General features: G+C 50.8%; 3 protein-coding genes and 1 pseudogene across 5 annotated transcripts; 3 read left to right on the top strand and 1 right to left on the bottom strand.

The window, feature by feature from the left end:
- Nucleotides 1-4017: 4017 nt before the first annotated feature.
- On the bottom strand, nt 4018-5479 carry LOC100283318 (xyloglucan endotransglucosylase/hydrolase protein 15). Its single transcript, NM_001156220.2, has 3 exons — nt 5047-5479; nt 4725-4924; nt 4018-4594 (listed from the first exon to the last, which is right to left on the bottom strand). Exons 1-3 carry the CDS (start codon nt 5323-5325, stop codon nt 4240-4242), a joined length of 834 nt encoding a protein of 277 aa, NP_001149692.2. The 5' UTR covers nt 5326-5479; the 3' UTR covers nt 4018-4239.
- A 3343-nt stretch (nt 5480-8822) lies between these two features.
- LOC103645977 (xyloglucan endotransglucosylase/hydrolase protein 24) lies at nt 8823-10613 on the top strand. Of its 2 annotated transcripts, none has more exons than XM_020548152.1 (3): nt 8823-9239; nt 9470-9669; nt 9794-10613. In XM_020548152.1, exons 1-3 carry the CDS (start codon nt 8943-8945, stop codon nt 10299-10301), a joined length of 1005 nt encoding a protein of 334 aa, XP_020403741.1. In that variant the 5' UTR covers nt 8823-8942; the 3' UTR covers nt 10302-10613. The 2 variants fall into 2 exon arrangements, with proteins under 2 accessions (XP_020403741.1, XP_008668932.1); XM_008670710.2 differs by having other exon boundaries at nt 8826-9239; nt 9835-10613.
- A 1033-nt stretch (nt 10614-11646) lies between these two features.
- Nucleotides 11647-14510, top strand: LOC103645976 (10 kDa chaperonin 1, chloroplastic). Of its 2 annotated transcripts, XM_020548150.2 has the most exons (6): nt 11689-12673; nt 12794-12844; nt 13329-13394; nt 13482-13529; nt 14071-14100; nt 14202-14510. In XM_020548150.2, exons 1-6 carry the CDS (start codon nt 12329-12331, stop codon nt 14271-14273), a joined length of 612 nt encoding a protein of 203 aa, XP_020403739.2. In that variant the 5' UTR covers nt 11689-12328; the 3' UTR covers nt 14274-14510. The 2 variants fall into 2 exon arrangements, with proteins under 2 accessions (XP_020403740.2, XP_020403739.2); XM_020548151.3 differs by lacking the exon at nt 12794-12844 and having other exon boundaries at nt 11647-12673.
- A 1351-nt stretch (nt 14511-15861) lies between these two features.
- Nucleotides 15862-17661, top strand: LOC103648414 (probable metal-nicotianamine transporter YSL14; annotated as a pseudogene).
- Nucleotides 17662-19005: the final 1344 nt, after the last annotated feature.

Raw genomic sequence — 19005 nt, 5'->3', positions numbered from 1 at the left:
GCTTGTTCGGTTCTACCCTAATCTATATGGATTAAGGGCGACTGAGGGGGTTTCAATTCCTAGTAAGTCAAAATCCCCTCCAATCCGTATCAATCCATTTCAATCCATATGGGTTGAAAATAACCTGTTGGACACCAAAATGAGCGGACGGTCCAGTCCTTGGGCCCGGACGGTCCGCGTGTCCCGAGATTAGATTAAACTCGAATGTTTATCCTTATCTCGTGCGTGGTTATCCATCTAATCACGCGGGAGTTTGTTGTCTATCTCTTAGGAAAAGGTCCAGACCTCCTCCCCTATAAATATAAAGGGTACGGCCGATTGAGAACCCCCAAATACATTCCAATCGAACCAATTACCTTATTTACTTTTCCTGCCCTAGGAGTAGATGTAGCATAGTTCTAGTTGTAGTCTTCCACATATCCACCTCCGCCCCTATTCGACTCTACGTCGTCTAGATCCGTCTTGGGTGGTCTGCCGATCCCAAGACGACCCTAGGATCTCACCCCTCCCGGGGGCAAGATCTAGTTGTCCATCCAAGACCTCTTCCTCGAATTGATATCTTAATTCCTAGGCGACTCCACGTCGTCTTGGGACGCCCAGGGTGACCTGTCGACCCGGAGCACCATTAAGATCCCTTTCCCCCAGGGGACGAGATCTAGATTCCAGTAAGGAGGAGGAAGACGACCATGTTGCCAGGTCGCGGACCGTCCGGCCCAGAGCTGCGGACCGTCCGGCGTGACGCAGGGAAGACACCGCTCTTGCGCCCAGGTCGCGGACCGTCCGGCCCTGTGCCGCGGACCGTCCGCGCCTGACCAGAGAGCACCGCCGCCGGTTCTTGTTGAGTGATTGGCGCCCGAAAAAGGTGTCAACATACTTTTTGGCGACTCCGCTGGGGAAGAAGTTGCAGATCTACAAAATCAGGCTTACATGGCCGATTCTAAAGATCTCAACGGTGCTTCTCCAAACAGCAACACAAGGCTGACTAATTTATCGGCCGCTGAGCATAAAAGATTAGAAGATGACATGAAGAAAATAGACGAGGAGGCCCACCGACAAAAGGATCAGGTGCTCAAGGTGGCGGATAAGTGGTACCTCTCGCACTTCAAGGTAGACTGCCACCAGAAGACCGTCCAAGAGAGGGAGATAAACGCCGAGTATATGTTAGCCGTGCTGCAACAGCTCCCCACGATAGGTGATGCCAGGTCAGCCGATGATATTCCATCTATTAAAATTTCTTTTGATAATCGGATTAAAAGTATCACGGAGGATATAGAGAGGATGGCACATGCATTAGGAAAAACTCACATGCCTAATTTTTTATCACATAAATTAGGCGATGAAACAATTGCGCCAAACACATCGGCGGCAAATGGGTTTCCCCAGCCATATTCTGGTATGCCGATGGACTCATATTCAGGACGACCGTCATCACCATCTTCGCTAAATGGTGAGTCAACCCTGAGCACGGCCGGACCGTCCGCACACAATCGCGGACCGTCCGGCCCTCCGTCAGACCGTCCGGCACCCTACGCCGGATAGTCCGGAGTTACACAGAGCCCACCACAAGGGTCACAGGTGTTGCCTGACGTGACCGGACAGTCCGAGGATATTACCGGACCGTCCGATCCACCCGCAGACCGTCCGACTGTGCAGGTCGGACCGTCTGGAGCACCAGAAGTCACCTGTGATCCGTCTAGTGCGAAAGGCCGACATAAATATAACCGGCCACCCAAGCCCCAAGAACCAAAAAGGTCACATATCCCTGAGCTTGTTTGGCCCACTAAGGCCAAACCTTCTGTTCGCTCTCACCCGCACTCGACACAAAAGGAAAAGGTTAAGTTCACATTTAATATTAAGTGTGATAAAATATTTGATGAGTTGCTTAAACATGGTAATATTAAATTATCACATATAATTCCTCCGGTTGAAGAATTAAAAGGGCGTATATATTGTAAATGGCATGGCTCCTTTCTTCATAACACCAATGATTGTGTTGTCCTTCGTCGGCAAATACAATCGGCTATAAACGAAGGCTGGTTGAGGTTTCAAAAGGAGGTGAGGATTGACAGGCCACTTGTCCCTGCCACCACATTAGAATCGACAAGCAAAAAAGTCATAGTTCGGCCCTGTGCGGCCGATAAAAGCAAAGATAAAAATATCGTCATTGGTTATCCCCGCACACCAAATATGTCACGCAGAATGGTTACTCGGAGGACTCCGGACAAAAGAAAGACCGGAGGCACCGGGGGGCAAGCACGATCGGACACCCGATCACGGTCACCTGTCCTACGTACGCAGGACGATCCGAGTACTAAGGCTGAACAGTCCGAGACAGGAGCGGATGGTCCGGCTATAATGGTCGGACGGTCCGCAGACAGTCAGAAGCAGCAACCTCAGACCACCGGACCACAAGGTTCCAAAACAAGTGTTAGGAAACAAAATACTACTAAGACGTCTGGACGACTCAGTAGAGTCGGCCCTACTTTTGGTCAGTTGCTTGCCAAATATACGAAGAAGGCCATTCCACACAACCGGCCAATAAAGCAGACAAAGTCAAAAGGGCGATCTGTGCGAAAGCAAAAGCCGACTAAACGAGCCCAAAATGTAGCACAACTAAGATCGCCTTGTCATCCTCCTCCGGGGATAGCATGGTGCGTCCCGTTCTATTCATCGCCGATGTGTTGTCCTGCTCATGTGTGGGGTGGTACGACGATGAATTCATATTACTGGCCCAATCCGTTTGCTTATTTGGGCTGGGGGGTACCACAAGTTTTTGCCTGACAGGTTGATCAGGTAGACATGGCCGAAGAGGATGCGATCCGAAACGACCTCTGTGCATTAAAGTTCCATCAATTATTTATATTATCTGATCGCAAGAGCCGATGACTTGCATCGAGCTGAGTCCTTACTTCGGGAACAAAAGCTTATGAGATCAATTGTTTCCGAAGTTTTCACTGATGCTTTTGGTTCGCCAAGCTCCACCAAAAGGCAGGGGGGCATATGTTGGACACTAAAATGAGCGGACGGTCCGGTCCTTGGGCCCGGACGGTCCGCGTGTCCCGAGATTAGATTAAACTCGAATGTTTATCCTTATCTCGTGCGTGGTTATCCATCTAATCATGCGGGAGTTTGTTGGCTATCTCTTAGGAAAAGGTCCAGACCTCCTTCCCTATAAATATAAAGGGGTACGGCCGATTGAGAACCCCTGAACACATTCCAATCGAACCAATTACCTTATTTACTTTTCTTGCCCTAGGAGTAGATGTAGCATAGTTCAAGTTGTAGTCTTCCACATATCCACCTCCACCCATATTCGACTCTACGTCGTCTAGATCCGTCTTGGGTGGCCTGCCGATCCCAAGACGACCCTAGGATCTCACCCCTCCCGGGGGGCAAGATCTAGTTGTCCATCCAAGACCTCTTCCTCGAATTGATCTCTTAATTCCTAGGCGACTCCACGTCGTCTGGGGACGCCCTGGGTGACCTGTCGACTCGGAGCACCATTAAGATCCCTTCCCCCAGGGGACGAGATCTAGATTCCAGCAAAGAGGAGGAAGACGACCCTATTGCCAGGTCGCGGACCGTCCGGCCCAGAGCTGCGGACCGTCCGGCGTGACGCAGGGAAGACACCGCTCCTGCGCCCAGATCGCGGACCGTCCGGCCCTGTGCCGCGGACCGTCCGCGCCTGACCAGAGAGCACCGCCGCCGGTTCTTGTTGAGTGATTGGCGCCCGAAAAATGTGTCAACATAACCGAACAAGCTCTTAAGAAAGTTTTTTAGCCACAAAACCTTATCCGAAGATGTTGCATAGTGAAAAGGTTATGCGAAGTTGATCATAAAATTTGTTTAGTAAAAGCTAGGCTGAGAAGTTTGTTCTAAAAAGAGATGACACGCAAAGCTACAAGTGCCCGTAGTATCAAGGAACTTGCTCTGGTTTCCCGAGGAAAGGAAGGAACATTCATGTCTGGCCAGAATAAATCTCAACAAGCTGCTGGTGCTGCTTCATTGGCCAACCTCTGAAACTAAACTTGGGTAGTATAAACATAAACGATTGATTTTAAACGAATCTCTTGCGACCAATCAAATGAATTAAATTATAGTACTAGAGTATTCTTTCACACCAAAGAATCGATCGATCGGTATAAATAATGAATTGACCCGTGCGTCGTATATAGTGTGCACTGATCGACATCGCAATCGAAGTGCACCGTGGTTCAGCCCAGCACCTCTATACGCCGACTACGCCATGGAGCACTCAGGCGGCGCGCCCTGCGAGAAGCGCTTGGTGTCGGCGCAGTAATCGTAGACCATGTAGTTGTCCCGCGCCCACTTCATGGCCTGCTGCGCCTCCGCGTCCATCTGCTGCCCGTACTGGCCGGCCGCCGCCGTGGCCGGCGGCGCGGCCGTGAAGTTGCGGTACTGCGCCACGAAGGGGGCCCGCGACCAGTCCGTCTTGACGCGGCCGCCCTGCGTGGCCCAGTCCTCGGCGTCCCACAGCGAGCCGTAGAGGCGCATCCGCTGCGACGACGGGTACGGCACGCCCCGGTCCGCGTGGTTCTTGAACTCCCGGATCGGCGTCCCGTCCACCAGCACGCTGCATGCGACGGATAGTAGGGTAGCGAAGAAGAATGAGGATTATTGGCTGACTGATGCTGAGTCGCTGCTGATCGGCTTCGGCCAAATGCTGGAATGGTGATGGTAGTAGTAGTAGTTCTGAAACTTACAGGATGTGCTGCTGCGTCCACTGGATGGAGTAGGTGTGGAAGTCGGCGGTGGGGTCGAACCAGAGGTGGAACTGTTGCTCCCTGCTGCCGTTGCCGCTGGCGTACACGTTGGTGTGCAGCGTGTACGGCTGCCCGCTGGCGTTGCCCAGGAACTCGAGGTCGACCTCGTCGTGGACATCCCACGGCCCCTCCGAGATGAACTGCATGCACCCGTCGTCAGAAACCCGTTGGCAGCTGGTGGCGCTCTGGTCAGCTCGGACGTGCATGCGTTGCTGAACTGAAACTGGAAGGCCGAGAAAGAAGAGAAGAGAAGGAAGCTTACGTAGAAGGTGGTGACCGTGCCGGCGGAGTTGTCGGGGACGAGCTTGATCTGCACGTCGGCGCGCGCGAAGAGGTACGTGTCCTTGGAGCGGAACCCGGAGCCGGAGGTGCGGTCGAGCGACAGCGTCAGCACCTGGCCATCGGGCGAGACGCTCCCGCGGCCGTCGCCCCACGTCACCTCCAGCCCGTCGTCCACCCTGCCCGCCGCCGCGCCGGCGGTGCAGAGCCCCAGGAGCAGCGCCAGCAGCGCGCATGCCCTCGAGCTAAACGCGCTCGCCATTGCTCAAGCCTCGCTCGCACCGGCTCAGCCTTTTTTTTCAGTAAAAAAGTATATATGTATCTAAGGCAGGAATGTGTAGTATATTCCTGTGTGAGGTGAAGGGAAGGGTAGCACAGGCAGCCGAAGAGATGGATCGGAGATGGTGGTGATGGATGCTGATGAGATGGGGCACAAGGCTTATATAGAGTCCGCGCGGCGGGCAGGCAAGGAATGGCCGGGATGAGGACGGAAAGAATGAATCGATCGACGCGCTCATGCATGTAGATGTAGGACAGGGCAGAGCAGAGCAGAGCGCGGAGGCTGCTGAGGCGCATGTTCGCGTCTCGTTCCTGGAGTCCGGCTGGCGATGCGCGGACGACAGCGAGGCTGCTGTGCCTGCCTGTCGCCGTGCTGCTGTGCCTGTGCGGGTGCAGTGCAGCCGCGCGCGCGAGACGACGACGGTGGGGTCAGTCAGTGCATACGATGCGAGGGCGGCGACCGGTCCCGGTGCCGAACGCACGGGGGACATGAGTTCTTCGGAAAGGAGGGCCACGCGGGTTTTCTGAATCCCGGTCGTGTTCCTTTGGCCGCGTTGTACAGCTAGCTGACTGCCGGTGCCGGACGACCAGACAGCTCACAGCAGACGTCGCAGGAAGCAGCGGCGGCGGAAGCCGGGCCGGGCGCCCAACCAACCAACCAACCACCGGCTTGAATGCCGCGCGCGGCTGGCTGCCAACTGGAAGCCACGAGCATGACTTCACCCGTGGCCGTGGGGCGTGCCGTGGATGAGCCAACCAACGTGCAATGTGCCTCCTAGTACTAGTAGTCGGTTTGCTAGGAATTCTTGCTGCCGATATGCTCGTGTGGGCATCGGTTACAAACTGACCAATGCCTGTCCGCCACAGCAAGCATCATGCATCGAATCAGATCAGCACGAGATCGGGCGGTTCAGAGTGATAATTTGAACGTGAACAAATTACAATCTGTCAACTTGATTGAGTTTATAATTTCCTGGGGAATGCTCGTTCCTGCTTGTCATCTCTGAGCTCTCGTGGCCGTGGGGCACCGACCAGTTTACCACCGGCCCGCTCAACTGGCCACGCCGGTGAGGCGGTGACGGTTACCCAGAACTTCAACGCTGCCAGCTGCGTGGGTGGAGTCTTTTTGGGTTTGGACCTCTGGTCGTGATCGGCCGCGTTTCCTATTCCGGCCGCATGCTATGCTTTGGGCTTTTGGCCCGTATCGCAGGGTCGGCGCGTAGTCCAAGCCTTGGTAGGACCTGCGAAGCTACGAGCAGTGTACCATCTCCTTCCTTTTTCTCTTGTTTTTTTTCCCCACTCACCTACTCCACGAGCTAGAATGTGAATCAGAGGACGCGTGGCATGCTCCTAAACCTTGCATCTACAATAAAATGAAGCCACGATAACACCGGGTACATGTCCTATGAACAGCAAGAAGAAAAAAATCTATACCGTTTTGTCTCTCGGGAGCGTATATCTAGTTTTAGCTTCTACGAGTATTTTCGTCTTTTCTCATGGACATGTGGAAGGTTGGGTGATTGTCTCCTGCGGTCCAGCCAACCCTAATCATGCCAAATGCTTGAGGAGGAGTAGATATTAGTAGAGAGAGTTGAGTACCTCTCCAATTTCTTTTATGCAGCATTTTTCTCCCCCCTGCTATCTCTGGTTTTTTTCTTTTATTGTGATTAATGACCTATTTGGTGGATTTTTATTCTTCATTTTTGGCTGCGACTTGGGGGTGTGAGAAGACTTCTTATTCATCAATTGATTTAATGTCCTCAAGCTCTTTAGTTTTGGTTTCTCCAAACTTCCCATTTCATTGGGTTCCTGAATTTCTTTGAAATGTGTGCTATAATTTCGATATTTTGAGGTATTTTTCTTTTAAAAAAATAGACTGTCCATGGTTTTGTGAGTACGTGCCTCAAATTTTGTGCCTGTCAGATTTGATTTGTTTGGATTTGATATTTTTCATGGAAATCTGAACTACAACGTGTTCTGTATCGTTTCTGAAACTATGGCTCATAGTGACAACAGCTAGCCTGCTCTCCTTCAGATTTGCAGTCTAGTTAGCGGTGCCTTTCAGAGTCCGTGTGCTGTTGCTGTGAAGCTATCCAGTTCATTTGTTGGGTTCAGTAGACTCTGCAGCTTGATCATTTGTACCTTCAGTTCTCTTGAGCTCTGCATTTGTGCTTCCGCTCTGCTCTGAGTACTTGTGTTTCTACAGGGGAATAAATTGATAGCTGCACTCTTTTTTCTTTAGCGACAACATCAAGTAATTGATACCAACGGGAAGAAGCTATTTGTCTATGGGCCCTGTTCACTTTCAGCCCAATACGAAACCAACAATACGGAATCAATAACATATTTTACGCAGCCCAATACGAAACCAGCTATACTTGGCCTCGCGTACGATGTGCATTGCTTGTTGTTTAACCTTGTCAAGTCAGTCAGATCTGCTTAGCTAGTTAGCTCCGTCACCAAAGTCAAACAGTTCACTGTCAACTAAAAAAAGTAATTGGAGCAGCTTAGGGCTTGTTCGGTTATTCCCAATACACATGGATTGGATGAGATTGGAAAAAATTGTGAAGAAGTTTGAGCTGTTTGGGATTCAAACTCATCCAATCCCACTCAATCCACATGGATTGAGAGCTAACCGAACAAGCTCTTACCAGGAGCGATCGAGAGTACGACGTCTAACAAGTTTGTCTTCACTAAATTTCATCAAGGAGAAACATATCTGATCGAGTTGAGGTTTAGGGTTTAGCGTTCACGAGACGGATAGGAGCTTGAGAGCAACTCCAAAAAAATGCTAAAAATATTTTCTTAAAACATGATTATTAAGGATACTCTAAAAAAATCTTAGGAGCGAATTATAGTGCGTACTCCAACAGTTTCCTTAAATAAAGTCTAAAAACTTAAAAAATTGAAAAAAAAATCCTCTATCTAGCTCTGCATGGATGCATGCGGCAGAATAAAAAAATACGGGAGTCATCATGCACACGTATTGGGGAGATATAAATCACGCGAAAATACGAGGGATGAGAGCGCGGATGAGGGACACATACAGTCTGATTGGATACCTGTACAGGAGCGTGCAGGCTCCCGCTAGGGTGGCTAGGTGGATACGCCAGTTTTGAGCGTTTCTGTGGATGCAAATGAAATGACTTATGTTGCATCTGTTTATGCAAACCACGTCTCCTACGTACAGGTAACCAAACAGTGACTCACATAAAGTCAACGCACACACTGATACAGAATAAAATGATACGGGCAACCAATCAAGCAGATATTTTTTTTGGAAAGAATGAGAGAGCTGTTGGAGAAAAAAAAATCATTTTTCTTCCTTAATATCTTTGGAGTTAGTTTACATCTTCTGTTGGAGTTGCTATGAGCCAGCCTAACATTCGATTCCTCGCTTGCCTTGCTGTCCGCCTCCTCCGCAAAATCCTCTAGGCACCAATGCACCATCTCCACCTATTGACTCTCCCTATAAATAAAACAGACCTCTGACCTCTCCACACTGCGTGGGATACTGGGATCGGAGCTAGCTAGCTAGAGGCCGCCACGCCAGTTATAGTTTCCAAGCAAGCTCGTAACCTAGCTACTAGCTAGCTAGCCATGGCTGCATTGCTTTGCAGCCCCAACAAGCTCCGGCGAAGCGTACTTCTCGTCGGCGTAGCGCTGATGCTAGGGATGCACCTGAGCGCGGCGACCATGGACAAGGACATCGAGCTCATCTGGGGCGCAAGCCACACCTACTTCTTCATGGACGGCGAGACCGAGTCGCTGGCGCTGTCCCTGGACGACCAGCAGGGCTCCTGCTTCCGGTCCAAGGACATGTACCTCTACGGCACCATCAGCATGGAGATCAAGCTCGTCGATGGCAACTCCGCCGGCGTGGTCGCCACAGCCTACGTAAGATCTCTCGGTCTCGTTCACTCTCCGGCTATGCTGCGACTGCACCGATCTAGAGACTATGGTTTCTCAAGCCGATTTGGCATGCCAGTCATCAGTAGTAGTAGTACACTGTTTTCAACGGCGACATCTACAGTCGCATGCACATGCATGGCAGTGTGCGTCGAGTTGACTTTCCTTGACACGTGGAATCTTTCGATGCGCGTGTGCACGGTGCACCGCACATGCAGACGATCTCCGAAGGCCCCTGGTCGTATCACGACGAGATCGACCTGGAGTTCCTCGGCAACGAAACCGGGCAGCCAATCACGCTCCACACCAACATCTTCGTCAACGGCGTCGGCGGCCGGGAGCAGCAGTTCTACCTCCCGTTCGACCCCGCCGCCGACTACCACACCTACACCATCGAGTGGAACCCCAAGTACATCCTGTGAGTACAAATACTACTACCTCTTGCCTGCCGGTGCATGCATCTTCAGATCGATTCACGTACGCGTTCAGGTTCATCGATCGATCAGCTCTTGGATCTCTCGTTTAATCTGCAACTAACTCAGGGCCATGCACACGCACTATCATTCCGATGAGAGATCTGCAGGATCAAAGTGGACGGGAAGGCGATCCGCGCGTTCAAGAACTACGAGGAGTACGGCGTGGCGTTCCCGACGTGGCAGCAGCAGCGGGTGTACGGCAGCCTGTGGGACGCGGACGAGTGGGCGACGCAGGGCGGGCGCGTCAAGACCGACTGGTCGGAGGCGCCCTTCGTCGCCTACTACCGGAACTACACCTTCGCCTGGTGCCAGCCGTCGCCCGGCGTGTCGTGGTGCGGCGCCGAGCCCAAGGACTCGGCGCGCTTCGACCTGGACCAGCGGACGCTGGACGACCTGCGGGCGGCGAGCGACCAGTACATGGTCTACGACTACTGCTCCGACCACAAGAGGTTCAACGAGTCCGAGTTCCCCACAGAATGCTCGCTGCAACGACAGGGGATATGATGGATCGATCGATCGATCGCGCGCGTGCGCGTTTGCTTTGTTGGTGACCAGGGCCAATTCATCTGTTTGACAGCGAGCTCGATTTTCCGCTGATCGATCACTACTAGGTTTTGTACATCTGATGAGCACAGGAACGAGTGTAGTACAGTTTTGATTCTTTATTAGAGATCGGTGATGAGTTGCTGTTATGCTCTTCTCCGATCCGGCGGCTGCTTCACTAGCTTGCTTCTCGGGTCAGAATTATCATGGTCGTTTCTCTGACAGAGTGGTGCTTTTGTTTTAGCATTGGTTCGTCGTCATCATGTAATAAAACCCAATGGATAGCATCCACATTTTATTGTTCCGATTCCGAGAAATTAAACTCTATTATTGCTGATGAATAGTTACTCGTCTACAAACAGGATTCAATATCCACCATATTTTCCGTTTTAATCTGCGTGCCAAACAACAGCACTGTCGCTGTTTGTATGTTTGTTACTGTACATCAGAATGGCACGAACTCAGAACCAGTGAGCCATGCATCATCAGTCGGTCTTGCAGCTCGGCCGGCGTGTGGAAACCGCCAGACATCGTTGCAGTAGTTGGTCCTCGACCACGCGACGCACTCGGGTCCCAGCTGCCGGTCCATCCACGACCACCCGCCGGCGCCGGCGACGACGAAACATTATTCGGCGGGCAGCCGGAGGACGCGCCGCTGCCTCTGCTCAGCTGCGCCACACGACGCACACGCGCTGGCTGCGTACCCACCGTACGACGCCACGCGAACGGCCTTGCGTCGAACAGCTGCATGCCGTCCACCCTGCTGTCCACGAGCTGCCGTGCACCCTCGAATGGAAACATAGGTACGTTGCACGTTCACATATTTGCCATGTTTGAGTATAAAATTATGAATCGTTATCATTTCAACACACCCTAAAAGAGCGTCCGAGTCTCTGAAACACTTGGTAAAGTCTGAAAAACACTCGGCGAAGTATTTGCCGAGTGTGACACTCGACAAAAAAAGCTCGGTGAATTGCATATCGACAACGGTTTCTTTGTCGAATATTTTTTATCAGACACTCGGCAAAAACTTTACTGAGTGTCACTCGATACTCAGAAAAAAAATCACCGTCACGACGTCAGGTGATCATAGGATCTCGTCTATAAGCAACAACAATATATTCACTCCAATAAAGACCGGTTTGGAGACAAGAGAATTGACAGGATTCCGTCTTAATTCTAGCATACTCTTCGTATATAGAGAGATCTCTGTTAATGAATTTTACTCTAAAGATTTATTAGCGTTATTATGACTACCTATTAGATTATTTATTCAATTCTTTTACATGTCTGAGGGCTAGTGGTTCTTAACACGCGCACCGGAACGCCGTCCACTGAGTACTGACCAGCTGTATAAGAGGAACGCGCGCGATATCTCTACAACTATTAAGAGCGAACTGTAGACTGCCCCCGCCTCTACCCAACGCCGCATCCCCTTCCACCCGCAGATAACGCGCACGCCCGCACCACACCCGCCGCGATTCCCTAACGGCCGCGGATCACGCGCTGCCCCCGCCGCCACGATTCCCCTCCCCCTCACGCCCGCCCCCCACGTCGAGATTCCCCAACTGCCCACGGATCACGCGCACAAACCGCCCCATCCGCGAGCCGAAGCAAACCCTAGCGCTGTTGGAGTAGTAGCCTACGACCGATGGCTGCGACGGCGATCCTGCCGGGGCTGGGGACGCAAGTGCTTATCCGGACCGTCCATCCTATGTACCCTACCCCCGCGTGCGTCGCCCCCAGATCCCCTGGTCGTCTGGCGGCGCGCGGAGGCCCCGGGGCGAGAGTTGACGGCGTCGGCGACCTCCTGCCACTGCGGCCGGCGGAGGCTCCCACGGTTGAGGTCGAGGTAGCGCGAGCCCCAGGCGTCGACGAGCGCGGCCGTCTCGCCCTTGCTCCAGCAGTCCTCCCGGTACGGCAGGTTCGGGTTCGGCGGCAACTTCCCGTCCTTCGCTCCTCCTCCCAGATCTCTCCGCGTCACGACGACGCGGCAGAGAAAGCCAGGAACTCCAAAGGTGAAAGGTCCGAGTTCGGGTTCGGAAGCCAACCCACACCATGAATATGTTCGCAAGGTCTATGGTGAATTTACTGCTCTCTGTATATCAATCTTGGTTAGAATGGGTTATTACTGATAAGAATCATGTGGTTCTTGTTTTTGTCTCAGTTCAGCACGCGACGCAACTATCCTCTAGAGAGAGAGAGGAAGCCCGTCGTTCTGGAAGTTTCCACGCTCCGCGCCTCCGCCCCCTGGTCTCCGCTCCAATGGTGCCCTCACTCCTCGCCGCCATGTCCACCTCGCCCTTCCTAGCCAGCAGCGGCAGCAGCCGCAGGCCGCTAGGCGCTGCCCACACCCGACGGGCTGGACTGCGCGTGGCCGCGCTTAAGTACGACCCTGCCAAGGTGGGTGGGTTCGCTGCTGTGTGAATCCATGCGCTCTGGTTTCGAGTCTTCAAGGTTTGCTGGGTGGAATTTGTGATCTAAGTCTAACGGTGTGGTTCTTGGTTTTTTTTGGGGGGGCAGGTGGCGCCGCAGAACGACCGGGTTCTCGTCCGTCTTGAGCAGATCCCTGAGGTCTCTCCGCTATCAATCGTGTCTCCACTCCAATACGCATGGATTGAGACGGATACGAGTGTAGCCGTATAAAGCCTAAGTGCTGTAGTTACTCTGACTTTGAGAGCAACTACGACCACTTGGGTTTTGAAATGTCTTATGGAATCTGAGTTTATTTATATAGCAGTATAATTGATTCACTCAAGCTAACACTCCCCCAACTATAATTACAGTATTCTGTTTACTGCACCGATTAGAGATATTGCAGTACTATCAATAAGTGTGGTTAGTTTGACATGTTAGCAGGGCTCTGTAATTTTAAAATTTTAGAATCAACTGTTGCACCCGTCCTTTTCTATACCTGAATTACTGTACAATCCTGTTTCCTGTGAAACTGTATTACAGGAATGCACATGTGTCTGCTGAAGTTTTTAGAAGTTGATAGTTTGATATAATTGATTGTTCTGAGTTCTGAGTTTCTGACAAAACTGTTTTATTCATGCAGAAATCTGCTGGCGGTGTATTGCTACCAAAATCTGCTGTTAAGTTTGAGAGATATCTGATGGGTGAGGTGAGATCTTGAAGGCACTACTATCTGTTTCTGTGATTGTTAATTTTAGTAGGATATAGTCTGACCACATTGTATTGTTCATGCTAGATTCTATCGATCGGTGCTGAAGTCAGTGAAGTTGAGGCTGGGAAGAAGGTAAGGAACATTTTATGACTTAACTCTTATTGATGCATGCTCAAATGCTCACTTGTGCAAACAAGTAGCATTTTTGTGCTTTGCGTGTGAAGTTTGTTTATACTTTAGAGAACAATCTATCATATATTTCACACTTTTGTTTATACTTTGGAGAACAATCTATCATATTATGTCACACTTTGCTTTGTGGTTTGTCTTCTAATCTTACTATTCAATTTTATTGTTTATCTTGGACAAAGGAACTAAGTGAATGGACTATGTTTACTTGAGTAGATTGAAGAGTGGTTATGTTTCTAAAACAAATATAGTGTGCTAATTTGCAAGATGCTACCATTATGACATTGTCTGCTACTGAAATCTGCTTGTCACGCTAGAAATAGACATGCTTTATTTTTGTTTTCTATCCTTGTCAATTTTTCCGGCAATTGAAATTGTTACTGTGTCAATTCTTACAGTTTGCATAGTTTGTTGAATGTACTTTTACTTTTACCGTAGTACAATGCTCATAATGTAGAATACTGTAACCAGTTTGCACTTGCAGGTTCTCTTCTCAGACATCAATGCTTATGAGGTAACTGGCTTATTTTCTCTTAACAATTTTTTTTGGCCTTGCCGCGAGCCCTACATTTTCCGATTCAATCAACCTAGCTGACTTAGCTCATTGTGTTGTAGGTGGAGCTTGGTACTGATGACGAGAAGCACTGCTTCTGCCGTGAGTCAGACTTGTTAGCTGTAGTTGAATGAATTTTACCATGAAAATTTCGGACTTACCTGGGAATGCTCCAACGGCATGAACTTATCTTGCCCCCACTTTGTTGTATGCCATTTGAACGTTCGTTAATTCAGCTTCTAGATGATTGTTAGTTACCGTTGATTTTTGGTCGCCATAAACTGGAATTATGTTAATGCCCATTTTCTTTACAGAGGCTCTTGCTCACGTTTGGAATACGAAACTGTGCTGAACCGAACTTGAAATGTTTACATTGCCCATCTGATGTTTCTGCTTCTGAACATTCTTTAGGCAACATCCTAATTATTTCTATCAGGGTCTCCAGATTTTGTTGTGCTGACCATAGTCTCATTCGATTGGTTTGAAATGTATGTGTGTTCTTTTTAATGTTTCTCGTCCTCATTGCTCAGCCAGAGTTTATGGGCATGTCGAACACCATGGAGTATTCATGTACGGAGTATATAAAGAAGAGAATATGGTCAGAGTTCGGAACCTTGGACATCTGATCGGGAATGATTTGGAAAACAAAAACAAACAGTTTGTTCATTACTACTCAAAAGAGAGTTCGGTCATTCGCATGATACATATAAAAGGGAATGAATTGAAGTTCAAAGTTGACCAAACCAAAATCATAGCAAGAGGAGATTAATAAATGTAGTAGAGGAGAGCCGACAGTGGAGCTGTGGAGGTACGGGTGTTCTGGTTAGTTAAACCTGCTGCATAAGAAGTACCTTTCGAATCTCTCCCTGCACGCTGGTGAGCACGTTGACCACGCTGAGCTTAGCGAGAACCTTGGCCAGCTGGTCGACCATCCAGCGCGTAGAGCCGTCCCTGTAGAGGTTATGATCGACGGAGAGCACGCCGCGGTGGACCTGCGGGTTGTTGTAGACTTGTAGCTGTGATGTGCGTGTGAGGAAAAAGGGAGGAGCCGAGGAGGTGGGAGCTAGGGGTAAAAACGGATTAGATATACCCGTCCGGTACCGGAAAAGGATAATGCAAATACCCATTTTTCGGATACGGATTCAGTTATTTTTATATTCGGGACGGATACGGGTAATACCCGGATACTGTAGCTTCGGATTCGGGTCGGATACGGAACGAGAACTACCCGGTAAATAACCGAATATTCGGGTCGGATACGGCTACCCGGAATTCGGGTACCCGTTTTTTCTTTTTCTGCATAATAATCTCTACTATTACTTAATTGTGTATTGTAGGCGTCCACACAGTGGTGTTCTGCCTCCCGACGCTCCCCTCCCGGGATCTCGGTCGCGCTTTCGTCGCCGCCATCATCGGCCCCGACATCCTCCCCTCCGCTCCCTCCCGGGATCTCGGTCGCGCTTTCATTGCCACCACGCCCATGCCCCTCCATTCTCTGTGTTGTGCCCTTCCATTCTCCGCACAGTGCCCCTCCATCGTTCGTCCCCTCGCCCCCATCCGTCGTCTCCCTCGCTCCGCTCGGACAATCGCCGCCTTCCCCAACGCCATCGAGACAATCGCCGCCTTCCCCCTCGCTGCCCCCACGATTTGAACCACCACTCAAAGGCGAGGGCGAGGGGCACCAAACACCAACCTGAGTCCCGAGCACGAGCGCCCAACCAAATGGCGCCGCACACCACCGCTGGAGGCGGGGGCGGGGCCGAGGATGAGGTGCCCGAGGCGGCGGCTGCATCCCCCGCGCTGTGGCACCGCCACGTGGGCAAGGGCGAGGGGCTGGGCGGCAATGGCGTCGACCGATGACCAGGCGTCTGTGGAGCGGGTGTTCGCGGACAAGGCGGTGTCGTCGTGGCGGGAGCAGCTCACGCTGCGGGCATTCGTCGTCAACGCGCTGCTGGCCGTCATGTTCAGCGTCATAGTCATGAAGCTCAACCTTACCACGGGGATCATCCCCTCCCTCAATGTCTCCGCTGGGCTGCTCGGCGTCTTCTTCGTCCGCATGTGGACCGCCGCTGCCGAGAGGATGGGCTTCCTCCGCCAGCCCTTCACCAGGCAGGAGAACACCGTCATCCAGACCTGCGTTGTCTCTGCCTACGGCGTCGCCTTCAGCGGTGGCTTTGGCAGTTATCTATTTGGAATGAGTGAAAAAATAGCTAAACAAGCAACAGAGGCTAAAGATGCTAATAACATAAAGGATCCTCACCTTGGATGGATGATAGGGTTCCTATTCCTTGTCAGTTTTATTGGTCTCTTTGCACTTGTACCCCTAAGAAAGATTATGATTGTTGACTATACAAGTTGACCTATCCAAGTGGCACAGCCACTGCATATCTCATCAACGGTTTTCACACACCTGAGGGAGCCAAGCTTGCAAAGAAGCAAGTAAAGACGTTGGGCAAGTACTTCGTGTTTAGCTTTTTCTGGGGCTTTTTTCAGTGGTTCTACACTGCAGGGGATGAGTGTGGATTCAAAAATTTCCCAACATTGGGCCTTGAAGCTTATAACAATAGGTTCTTCTTTGACTTCTCTCCTACTTACGTTGGAGTTGGCATGATCTGCCCATACATCGTGAATGTGTCTGTTCTGCTGGGTGGTATCCTCTCATGGGGTTTAATGTGGCCTCTCATTGCCAAGAAGAAGGGGAGTTGGTACCCAGCTAACCTGGAAGACTCAAGTTTACATGGGTTGCAGGCTTATAGGGTTTTCATTTCCATCGCTTTGATCCTTGGGGACGGTTTATACAACTTCATTAAGGTGCTGATCCGCACAATTGCGGGTTTCATATCAATGGTGCAGGTGCAGCAAAATTCAAAAAGCATGCTTCCTGTTTCGGACAATGGCAGTTCCATGTCCAGTACGGAGGCTGTATCCTTTGACGATGAACGTCGCATCGAGAATTTTCTAAAAGACCAGATTCCCAAGTCAGTTGCATACGGGGGCTATGTTGCAGTTGCTGCTATATCTATTGGCACCCTTCCTCAGATCTTCCTGCAACTCAAGTGGTACTACATTTTAGTAGCCTGCGTCGTGGCACCTGTGCTGGCCTTCTGCAATGCTTATGGAAGTGGCCTCACTGACTGGTCTCTCGCCTCCACCTACGACAAGCTCGCTATCTTCGTGTTCGGTGCATGGGCTGGCCTCTCACACGGTGGCGTGCTCGTTGGGCTCGCAACTTATGGTGTCATGATGAGCATCGTGTCGACCACCTCAGACCTGATGCAAGACTTCAAGACCGGGTACCTGACGCTGGCGTCACCGAGGTCTATGTTCATCAGCCAGGTGATTGGCACCGGGATGGGGTGTGTCATCGGGCCCTGCATCTTCTGGCTCTTCTACAAGGCGTTCGGTGACATTGGCGAGAGCGGCACCGAGTACCCGGCGCCCTATGCCATCGTGGTACTGAATGATGTCTTGGTACAGATATCCTTGATCTCGTGTGATGTTTTAGGCAATGACACATCTTGATAAGTTGATCCAGAAAATGGTGGATATAATCGAGACACAGGAAGTGGTATGCGAGGAAGAGGCAATTGGGGTTACCAAGGAGGTATGATTATTGCCCTGCATAACATACATGTGTTTTAAAACTGAATACTTCAACTTGAGTCCTCCTTCTCATTGAATTTGCCTTCTCATTCTATTAATTTGTTGATCATAGTCAGTCTTCTTGTTCTGCTGTACTTTGGACATTTTGTAACAATGTAACACACATTTTGTATATAAGTTATTATTGTATTATATATTCCCGTTGCAACGCACGGGCACTCACCTAGTTAAAAAAAAAGAATCGAGGATCGTGCATGGTGGTCAGATTCCGGAGATCTATCGCTTTAATTCAACAGGCTAGGTTCATGCACGAAGGATCGAAATTAAATAGGGGGTCAGATTTGGATAATTGGATCCACTCATTGATGATAAGATTTATAATTTTGGTGAGATTTGATTCAGATGGTTAATCGAGACCGTTTCATCCGAAGAATCTAGTATTTGACTTATGACGCATAGAGAAACTGATGCTCGCTCTTTCGCACTTTCTCGGTTTTTCATGTTATGTGAGGAGGCTTCTTCTCATGTGCGTCTTCACGCGTTTCCAGCTGTTCTATTATTAGTTAACAATATATAGAGAGAGGGTCGGTATATTAGGGTTTAGGGTTTATGATTTCGTGAGAAGATTTGACTAGCTGCGTACCAAATAGTTATAGGAAGTCCCCGGCATCCTCGGTCCGCGCCACCGGGTCAAATCTTCTCACGCGCGTCAGTCGAACCTCCGGCTAAACACCGAACCCCTACGTGGGACACAAGCCATAAATTGCGATTCTGTTTTTTCACAATTAATGAAATACAATCCTAGTATAGGCTCACCAACAGCCGCATGCATAAATAAAGGATTGGAAGAGGTCATCATCGAAGGACGCAGTAGAGACCACCAGATCGTAGGAGTTGATCATCGAAGGACGCCCGAACCGTCGTACAGATCGCCAACCCTCGCATCCTGCACCTCGCAAGACACAGTCGTCGTTAGAGCCACCCGCGCCTCGTGTGGCTACCGCTGACGGAGACTGTCGCGCCTCGCGCAACCGCGCGGAGGGGGCCATCACTACCATCCGCACATGGGGAGCCGTCGCACGAGCCTCTGGCCACTCGCTCCTTCTCGGGCCACTGCCAGCGCTCGCACCTCTGGGGCCACCATCGCCGCTACGCGTGCCTTCGGGGCCATCGCCGCCGCTCGCGCCTCGGGTATCCGCCGCCGATGAGTGAGGAGGCGCGTGGCTCTCTCACGCCTCCCTGGGTCACGGCTGCGCCTTTTGG

The sequence above is a fragment of the Zea mays genome, chromosome 2 (genome assembly GCF_902167145.1).
Source record: "Zea mays cultivar B73 chromosome 2, Zm-B73-REFERENCE-NAM-5.0, whole genome shotgun sequence".
NCBI classification, from domain to species: domain Eukaryota; kingdom Viridiplantae; phylum Streptophyta; class Magnoliopsida; order Poales; family Poaceae; genus Zea; species Zea mays.
This window is presented reverse-complemented; position numbering and strand designations above follow the sequence as displayed.

Excerpts from the sequence above, each read along its gene's own strand:
- LOC100283318 (NM_001156220.2), bottom strand. The coding sequence starts at position 5,325 with ATGGCGAGCGCGTTTAGCTCGAGGGCATGCGCGCTGCTGGCGCTGCTC. Across the intron at positions 4,925-5,046 it reads GCACGGTCACCACCTTCTAC|TTCATCTCGGAGGGGCCGTG; the intron begins GTAAGCTTCCTT and ends GGGTGCATGCAG. Across the intron at positions 4,595-4,724 it reads TGGACGCAGCAGCACATCCT|CGTGCTGGTGGACGGGACGC; the intron begins GTAAGTTTCAGA and ends CGTCGCATGCAG.
- LOC103645977 (XM_020548152.1), top strand. The coding sequence starts at position 8,943 with ATGGCTGCATTGCTTTGCAGCCCCAACAAGCTCCGGCGAAGCGTACTT. Across the intron at positions 9,240-9,469 it reads GCGTGGTCGCCACAGCCTAC|ACGATCTCCGAAGGCCCCTG; the intron begins GTAAGATCTCTC and ends CCGCACATGCAG. Across the intron at positions 9,670-9,793 it reads TGGAACCCCAAGTACATCCT|GGCCATGCACACGCACTATC; the intron begins GTGAGTACAAAT and ends CAACTAACTCAG.
- LOC103645976 (XM_020548150.2), top strand. The coding sequence starts at position 12,329 with ATGAATATGTTCGCAAGGTCTATGGTGAATTTACTGCTCTCTGTATAT. Across the intron at positions 12,845-13,328 it reads GTCTTGAGCAGATCCCTGAG|AAATCTGCTGGCGGTGTATT; the intron begins GTCTCTCCGCTA and ends TTATTCATGCAG. Across the intron at positions 13,530-14,070 it reads AAGTTGAGGCTGGGAAGAAG|GTTCTCTTCTCAGACATCAA; the intron begins GTAAGGAACATT and ends TTGCACTTGCAG.